The following is a 9,496-nucleotide window of genomic DNA, read 5'->3' on the forward strand; positions in this document are numbered from 1 at the left end:
GGAATCAGGGCAAACGTAGGCAGAGCAGGAGCGTTGTGAGGGAAGCAGGATGTCAGGGCAGGCAGCTATGGGCAATCATGAAGAGACAGGCAAGGTTCAGGTAGGCAGGCAGTAATCAATCGTAGTCAACAGGAAAAGCAAGGTCGATAGGCAGATAATCAAACCGGAATGGTAGTAGAACGCTCAGTAGTGTAGCCGGAACAAACAAGACTTCGCCCCGAGTGTGTGACTGCGTGTAGCTTAAATAGAGGGAGATGAAATGGGGATCAGCTGTGGATTGATCAAGCCCCGGTATGTGGGTAATTAGAACTCAGGTGAATCGGATCTCCGGTGGCCGACCGCGGAGGTGCTCTCGAAAGCGTTCGTGACACACACACGCAATCCTATACTCATTTACTCCCACTCTGGAAGAAAGAAACAGGTGCTTTTTTCTTAACTTTATTTTAGTTTCTTTATTAATAATTGTTTCTTTATCTGGATCACACCAACTAGGGGAGAACGGGGTAATGTGAGCCCTTACAAAAATAACCTACAGGAATCCTGCAGGAATATTATGCAGATTTCCTACAGGATTTTCAGCTCATTTTCCTGTAGGAATACCTGCAGGAATTTTATGAAGGAAAACATGCAGGAATTATATCCTGCAGGAATTATATCCCTGCAGGGTTTTAAAATATAATTTTCAAACTTCCTGTAGGACTGTTGTGCAGGATATATATGCAATTATGCAGGACTTTGCAAGTTGTCTTCTGCTGGATTCATGCAGGGGAAATAACTTCACAACAAACAATGTATTATTACAAATTATTTATTTTATTTTATTTATTGAAACTGCAGAGCAGAGAGAAGCGGAGTCCAATTCACATGCATGCAGCCAAATGTTGCTCTATCAGTCAAATGAAGCCTCTACACTGTTTTCCTGAAAAAAAGGGGGGAAAAGAGTTAAAAAAAAGTGTGTGTGTGTGTGTGTGTGTGTGTGATTGTGTGTGAGAGAGAGCATGTGTATGTGTGTGAGAGAGAGCATGTGTATGTGTGTGTGAGAGAGCATAAGCGTGTGTGTGCGTGTGTGAGAGAGAGCATGAGCGTGTGTGTGCGTGTGTGTGAGAGAGCATGAGCGTGTGTGTGCGCGTGTGTGAGAGAAAGCATGAGCGCGTGTGTGTGTGTGTGTGTGTAGAGAGCATGAGCTTGTGTGTGTGTGTGTAAGAGAGAGCATGAGCTGTGTGTGTGTGTGTGTGAGAGAGAGCATGAGTGTGTATGTGTGTGTGTGTGTGTGTGTGTGTGTGGTGTGTATGACAAATGATTACCTTACTCGTAACTTGTGCTCATCATTCAACTTCTCTCTTAGTGCTGCCCTGATGAACTTTTTTGGAACATCCGGAAATTTTTTCTGTACTGTGTCTGTAAATGCAATTCTACTTATCATATGTGATAGCATATGATTACAATTTTGCACTGTAACTGCAACATTATGTTTGCGTAAAGAAAAAAGAAGGACATTTTACTTACCTAGGATCTGCACAACTTTGTCCTGGTCAAGAGCTGGCTTTGCTATAGCGTCTTTGTTAGCATTGCCAGCTCTTCCAGACAGCCCATGTGTGGCCAACGTGTCTCTCCCAAACACTGCCACCGCCAGATCTTTTACCATGGCAGAAGATGATGTGCCACCCCGTCCACAACTTGTCAGGACAGTTGGACTAATTCCTAGCACATGTGTCTGTCAAGAAAAAAAGTTAGGGGCACTATATCTAAAAGCATGTAACGTTGACTACATACTGTGCAAAAGTGTGAGGCTTGTTAGATTCTTCTACAAAAAAGTGATATATTTTGCTTTAGTGTGCCAGCTGTTTTATAGACAAGGGGGTAATCAAGTTTGTATTAAGTTACAAAAGTTAAATGATACATGAAGAAATTAACATGGCTTCTACGACTTCTGCACAACACTTTACGTGAATATAGGCTATATAAACAAACAAATATATTTTTATTCACCTTTTCAGGGGATTCTTCTGGCTTGAACTATTTTGTGGTTGTTGATTAACAGTAAGAGTGTCCTGTTTCATGGACTTGAGCATTGGAAGAATTTCTTTAAAAAAAGAAAAGAAAAAAGATTACTTACAGACTACCACACTGACAGATAAATTGATATATAGATGGATAGACAGAAATACAGATATATGAAGAAAAAAAAACCTTGTTGCAGAGATATATTAAGTGCTCTTAGATTTTCATTTTCTTTTTTAATTTCAGAATTTCTTTCTCAAGTCGAGTTTCTCGGCTTGAAGGCTCTCCAGCTTGACTGTCCATGTTGTTTATTTCCTGCATTAAAATACTATCCTTTCTGTGGATGACCTAAAGATGGACACACAATATTAGTATCTTAATATTTGTGATTTAAAAAAGCATAATGAAAAATAAAAGTATTTAAAAGATGTATACTTGATGTTTGACCAGAGGCTCTTGATCAGATGATGAGTGAGATGGGGACTGAGTTGGAGTGTAAGTTTTTTTTTCTTTGCCACTCTTTTTGCATCATTTTGCAAACATGGCTGACTTTTTCTTTTCCCTCTAGCCTGAACATCCTCCTCCTGAGGGTTTCTTTGCTCTCTAAAGGGACAAAAATACTCAAGTAGGAAATACATATCTTCTATATCATGACTGAGTCTTGTTTGCTGAACTTTTACCATCAATATCTATAACTGTGGCTGGGGAACTTTCCTCTTCATAAACCACATCCACAACATCTCCAGGTTCAAACTTTTTTTTAGTATGTCCTTTTTAGGGACAATATCATAGGTGGGAGGCTCCTCCCTCCATTCCACCAGAACCCATGTTTTGTTCATTTTCTAAATAAATAAATAAATAAATAATTACATGCATACATATTTACTTACATACAATTGAACATAAATACATTTATACATTAATAAAATATAGGCCTATATTAATCCAAAGGTGTACAAAACTCTAAAGTCTCATCATTCACATTCATCTGTTGCCTTCAACTGACTGTATCCATGACAACAATGTTACCTTTAACGGCAACCAGCCAGCGACTCTCACGGTCTCGTCCGGTGCAGATAATTTACTTCTATTCTAAGGTAACCAAAAGGTACAATAATATCAATTACTAGTGATGAAATACAAAACAAAGTAATGGGTTTTGTTAACAATAGATAAAGCTCATTTTTTATAGTCATTTATTAAAAAAAATTGATATAGCCGGTATAACGTTAGCTATATAAGCCTATAATGTGCCGGCAGCAAAAAAAAAAAAAACAGAAAAAAAAAACATTTTCATATGTTTTAGTGTTACAAATACACATTCATTTAGAAATGTATAACAGAACAGTAATTTAAAGCATTATAACGATACAATTATTATAATAAAAAGGCGGACTTACCTTCACAAGACAAAGTGACAGTTGAATGACGTGAATCGGCTACGTGTAGCGAGTAGGGCGTCAATGAAACACGTCACCTCAGTGAATCGAATCTCTAGAAAGATTCATTTACCGGTTCTTTATGTAAATTACACGAGCGTCTTTTTCAGGGTGAAAGACTCTTATTCAACAGATTCCTTAAAACACAAGTCTTTCAGCGACAACTTTTATTTTCTTTAAAATAAATAGCCTTCTAAAAATATATATATATTAATCCTATGTTCCTAATTCAATTTTATAAATACCCAGATTCGTTATTGTAATTTTTAGAAAATGTTCTCATATTACAATTTGGTTTAAGCTATTCGGATAATGCAAAAAAATATATTCTTTATTATGCTTACAAAGAAATAACACTATTGTTTCTTTTTGAAGGATACAAATGGAGTATAAAGTGTACTTAAATGAAGAGGCACCTGTTCCAGCAGCTACAAAAAGGCGATGGACACAGAATATAATAGGTTGCTGAATTCAGAATAATATGCAAATAACTGTAATTTAGGCAATTGTTTTCTTATTGTAGAATTACATATTGACATTAATCAAATAAGCAAGAATTCTGCTCTTTCTTCTTCTTCAGGCGCAAAAAGAGAAGATCATACAAGACATGGCTTATTCCTGATATAGTTGAAGTAATTCAGGTTTTGATGTTGGCCTAAAAACCATTTTCAGTGATAAATACATGGCCATAGTTAGACAAGAAGCCATGTCTAACTAGCTCCTGTATGTTTATAATTTCATACTTATAGGAAAACATTTCCATTGATGACAGTGGTGACAATATCAGCAAATCTAACAGGAACTCCCCTGATGCTCATGTGAGAATAGTTTTTTTTTTTTTCAAAGTTAATCTTCTTTAGAATTGCGCTTCTTTATTGTCATAAGGTTGGCAATTCTTTGTTCCTTTTTCAGCCAGTACATATAAAAATTTAAAAGTATAGTACATGCATAGTGGTCCAATAGCTGTACATGTCTCACAGGGAAACGTTTCTACTGATGATGAGAATGAGGTCATCAGCGATGCTGATGGGAACTTTTCAGATGCTGATGTGAGAAGAATTTCTGATCTTTTCTTTTTATCCAATGTTTTTTGCATACATTTGTAAATATCTGTGTTCATATCTTTGTTTTAATGTGTAATAAATGCACAATTTCTGACAGGAAAGCTTTTCTGCTGATGATGAGGATGATGTTTTTAGCACAGCTTATGAGAACTTTCCACAGACTCATGTGAGAATAAAGTTTAGAATATGTACTAGTCTATAGCCTCACACTTTTTTTTCTTCTTTATGTGTCAGCTTGTAATAAGTGCAATATTTACTTTCTAGATTGTCAGAAACCACAGTGCAGTTTGTGAGGGAAGCACAGAAGAAAGAGAGGAGTGGTGTGCCAGTGAGGAAAAGATATATCCAAATGCCAAAATCACTAATGAAGAATCTCTCCTGTCTATACTTGCCTACAGCCTCAGGCATACAACATCCAAAGTGGCTTTGAGTGACTTGTTAGATCTTATCAATCTCCACTGTCCTGATTCAACCAATGGCGTTCCAGATAGCTTATACAAGTTCATGAAATCCTTTCACTGTGACACTTTTGAAGTCCAGTATATTTGCCCATCCTGCCAATATTTCTTTGGTAATGAAATCCCCACCCACTGTGCTTCATGCAATGGTGCCCCAGGGGACATGGAAAACCTAATCAAATCTGGCTCTGTCTTTATCAAGTTATCTATTGCAGATCAATTAAGAGGTAAATTTCAGAATACAGATTTTTGTCAGTCTTTGAATTACAAATGGTCAAGGACAAAGCGCAACTCACAAAACGTTGAAGACATATTTGATGGCACTATGTACAAATCTATTGATGCACTAAATGACCCAAATTTGGCTGAATATTTCAGTGTCATGGAATGTTGATGGTGTTCCAATTTTCAAATCTTCTCCTTTTCATATCTGGCCACTTCAAGTTACAATCAACGAGCTCCCCTAATCTGAGGGCAAAGCATGTCATTCTTGGCGGTTTGTGGTTTGGGCCAAGAAAGCCAGAAATGAACTCGTTTCTGCAATCGTTTGTTAATGAATTGCGAAGTCTTGAAAACCAAGGGTTACCTTGTCAGTGGAAAGGTGAAAAATCAGTAGTCCATGTTTACAGTTTGCTTTGCATTTGTGATTCAGTGGCTCGTTGTGCTGTACAGAACGTCAAGCAATTTAATGGAGAGCATGGTTGTAACTGGTGTTATCAAAAGGGTGAAGTTGTAGAAAAGGGTAATGGGTTTACAAGGGTGTATCCTTTGCAGTCAACGGAGCCAGAGCTAAGATCACACAAAAACACACTAAAGATGCTCAGCAAGCTGTGGATTCGGAAACATGCATAAATGGTGTAAAAGGTCCATCTCCTCTAATGCTGCTGATGTTTTTTAACATGGTTACTGGATTTGGATATGATTACATGCATGGCATATTACTTGGTGTTTGTCGCCAGCTGACTACCCTATGGTTTGACTCCAAATACCATACAGAGTCTTGGTACATTGGAAGAGAAGTCGAGCAAATTGAAAGAAGGTTACTTGCCATTAAACCACCTGCAAGTATAACAAGACCACCCGTTCAATTTCTTTGCGTAAATATTGGAAAGCTTCGAATACAGACACTTTTTCTTATTTTACAGCCTTCCCTGTTTGTTCGGCATTTTACCCAGAAAATATCTTGACCATTTACTACTTCTAGTACAGGCCACATACATTCTCCTTCAAGATTCAATTCCCCCATGACATTGACAAAGCTGATGGCCTTTTAAAATCATTTGTGGGCCGCTTTGAGTCTCTGTATGGAAAGTGTCATGTGTCTTATAATGTCCACATACTTGTACATGCAGCAGCATCTGTAAAAAATTGGGGTCCTTTATGGAGTCACAGTGCATTCTTATATGAGTCCCAGAATGGACACCTTCAGAAACTCTTTCATGGCACACAAGCTGTAGCAGAGCAAATTGTTAACATGTTTAACCTTTACCAGCATGTTCCACGACTCATTGCTGCTGTATTCAATGATGAACAAACACAACACAGCAAAAGCTTTGTTGAAAAAATGTTGGGAGGTACCAAGATTGTCACAAAGTGTATTGGTAGTTCTAGCGTGATGTTTCTTGGATGCCCAAATGTACGACAGCCAACCCCAAGAGAGTCTTATCTCCTTCAAGAGTCAGGTTTTAGTGCAAATAAAGCTTTCAGTTTTTATTCTAGGGCTGTGGTATATGGCAAGCGAATTCATTCAAAAGGAGCAAAATCTTTATCTAAAAGAATCAACTATGCAGTTCAAACCAAACATGGGTCTGTAGCATTAATACGATCATTTATAAATGTAGGTAATGCGCAAGGAGAGGGTCATGCCTTCATTGATGTTATGAAAACAACAAGTAATGACATCAGCAAAGACAGAGAATCAGGGATAACAGCAACAAGCATTTTAAAAGAAAGAGGGATAGACTCAGTTGAACTAATCAAATGCACAGACATACATTCAACCTGTGTCTATCTCAAGGACCTGCCAGGTCTTGCAAATAATTTTTTTGCATCCAACCAAATAGATGGGAGTTGGATTAAAAATAAATTGCTGGTTTTGATCTTAATGTTATAAAATGTAAAAGTGTACAGTACACAGACTCATATCTCTTAAATGTTGAAATGTCTTGGATGTTTGCATAAATGCATAATTTTGAAATGATTTAGAGTAATGGTTAATTTTTTATTTTTGCCTAGATCTATTCTTACTCTTAATTGTATTCATTTATTTGTTAAGACTCATTGTTTCTATTGCTGCCAACAGAGCATAATATATAAAAAATAGTTCAACGAAATGTACTTGAATCTAATTAAATAAAAATTGTATGACTAAAACTACAGCAACTATCACAGTTTTATTCTCTAGTCATTATATAGTCTATCCTGAATCCAAAACCTGTAGTTTTTTTAATATTTATTTTTCATTTTGTATTTATTTATTTTTCATTTACAGGAAAAAACTCCTGTAAGAAAACATTTCGTTTCTGCAGGAATTATAAAATCCTGCAGGATTTTTCACTTGTGCTGCACAGCAGTATGTGCAGGACATTCCTACTTGTTTTAGAATGAGCCCTTCAATACAACAGAAACATGCAGCAACATCCTACACTAGTGAAAAATCCTGCAGGATTTTATAATTCCTGCAGATTTTTTTTTTAACCTGTTAACCTGCACCCCCACTCAGGGGCTCACAGCTGAAAATGACATACCTGAATTAAAATAAATATAGCTCCTGAGAACAGTGTACCACAGGCACAATTAAGGTCTCTTTGGAAAGAAGACACTTGGCACTCTACTAACAACAAATCAGAGTTGATAATGCTCAAACAAATAAAAAGTTATAAAAGTTGAAGTGCCTCATAAATAATGTGAACTTCAAAAATGTTTTATTATTTCATGTACAAATATATAAAAATAGACCTGGAGGAATCCAATTAGGTAAATAATTGAAAGCCACAAGTATCATCAGTTTATATTTCAAATTTGAGGAAGATATAATGAAAAATGGGGTTCCTGCAAGCTTTTTTCCAAGACTATGTCAGTTCCCTTTCTCCCTCCCCTGCCTGAGGCACATCCCCAGAAATGACATCCCCAAACTAAAATAATTGTAGTTACTGAACAATTTGCTCTACATGCACAATTTAGACATATTTAAAAAGAAGACACTTTGGAGTTTATTACCCAAATGTAAAAGTTGAAAAAACTTACACAGACAAAAATTTATAGAATTTAAAGTGTCTTGAAGATAATTTGTACTGCAAGTAACATTTCATTATTTTATGAAAAAATAAATGAAAACAAACCTGGAGGAATCCAGTTAGGTAATCGATTGAAAGCCACAAGTCTCATCAGTTTATATTTCACATTTGAGGAAGATATTATGAAAAATGAGATTTCTGCAATATTTTTTCCAAGACTATGTCCAGGTACCAAGAAGCCTCCTTGGATACCTCAAAAAGCAACCTAATGACCAAATGTTATGAAGGGTACTGCAAGCTATTTTAGTCATCATATACACTGTTCCATGCTTTTTCAATTATAAAATAATCCACACAACCATAAGACTTTATATAAGTGATTTATTTGCACAACAGAACAATAAAAATATAAGTAAAATATTATGAAATATTTAAAAAAATAAATGTATAAAAATAACTGAATTTCTTTGCAACAGAAAAGGCAAAGAAAAAAAATTCAAAAATGCTGTTGTCTCTGGCAAAATGCTAAGTCCTGTTTAGTCAGTGCTGGTCATGCCAAACGCCCTCGCCAGTTGAACAGTTCCACTTTTCTTTAGGGGTGCTTGGGGACACAGCGGTATGGACTTGGTTTTTCTGCTGCTCTTTTTGCCTCTCCCTTTTACTGGTCGATTCAGGTCTAAAACAGCAAGTGCAGATCTTGAAGAATTTGAGAGCTTGCATCTCTTTTCTACTGGTTGGCTGGTGCTTGGATGCCACTCTTCATCTGAAGATTCAACTTGATGGCTGTTGCATGGGAAAGAATGGAAAGATAATTAGCACCGCATGTCAAGTAAATAATTCTGTATAGTTTTTATGTGGCTGGCCATTCAATCAACAATCAAACTGATGGGCAGTCGCTTAGACAGCATGGTGATGGCCAGTGATACAGACAGCATTCATATGGATGGTCAGACATAGAACCAACAATCACACTGATGGCCAGCCATCAGACAGGCCATTTGTTTTATAAGGTAAATGCATTGTGGTCTGAAAAGATGATGCTACTTTATTTCTATTTATTTCTATTTGTATATATTGGACAATTGTAAAGTTGTTTAGTTATTTCTGTAATTTTTCCTAGCACAAACACACTATATATATATATATATCAAATGGGAAAACAAACACACACACACACTCTCTCTATCTCTCTCTCTCTCTCACACACACACACACACACACACACACACACACACACACACACACACACACACACACACACGTATAATGTGTGCATGTTACATAGCAACTCACCGATG

General features: G+C 36.5%; 2 protein-coding genes and 1 long non-coding RNA gene across 3 annotated transcripts; 1 reads left to right on the forward strand and 2 right to left on the reverse strand.

Annotated features, from left to right (window-relative positions):
- Positions 1 to 771: 771 nt before the first annotated feature.
- On the reverse strand, positions 772 to 1,985 carry LOC127656702 (BEN domain-containing protein 6-like). Its single transcript, XM_052145151.1, has 3 exons — positions 1,507 to 1,985; positions 1,305 to 1,398; positions 772 to 919 (listed from the first exon to the last, which is right to left on the reverse strand). Exons 1-3 carry the CDS (start codon positions 1,643 to 1,645, stop codon positions 907 to 909), a joined length of 246 nt encoding a protein of 81 aa, XP_052001111.1. The 5' UTR covers positions 1,646 to 1,985; the 3' UTR covers positions 772 to 906.
- Positions 1,986 to 2,562: 577 nt separating this feature from the next.
- LOC127656703 (uncharacterized) lies at positions 2,563 to 3,183 on the reverse strand. Its single transcript, XR_007972206.1, has 3 exons — positions 3,031 to 3,183; positions 2,682 to 2,843; positions 2,563 to 2,604 (listed from the first exon to the last, which is right to left on the reverse strand). It is a non-coding gene; the product is annotated as an uncharacterized LOC127656703 (long non-coding RNA).
- Positions 3,184 to 3,822: 639 nt separating this feature from the next.
- On the forward strand, positions 3,823 to 5,356 carry LOC127656591 (uncharacterized). Its single transcript, XM_052144975.1, has 6 exons — positions 3,823 to 3,827; positions 4,021 to 4,072; positions 4,190 to 4,258; positions 4,421 to 4,489; positions 4,602 to 4,670; positions 4,769 to 5,356. The coding sequence occupies exons 1-6, from the start codon at positions 3,823 to 3,825 to the stop codon at positions 5,354 to 5,356; spliced, it is 852 nt and encodes a 283-aa protein (XP_052000935.1).
- Positions 5,357 to 9,496: the final 4,140 nt, after the last annotated feature.

The sequence above is a fragment of the Xyrauchen texanus genome, chromosome 16, assembly GCF_025860055.1.
Source record: "Xyrauchen texanus isolate HMW12.3.18 chromosome 16, RBS_HiC_50CHRs, whole genome shotgun sequence".
NCBI lineage: Eukaryota > Metazoa > Chordata > Actinopteri > Cypriniformes > Catostomidae > Xyrauchen > Xyrauchen texanus.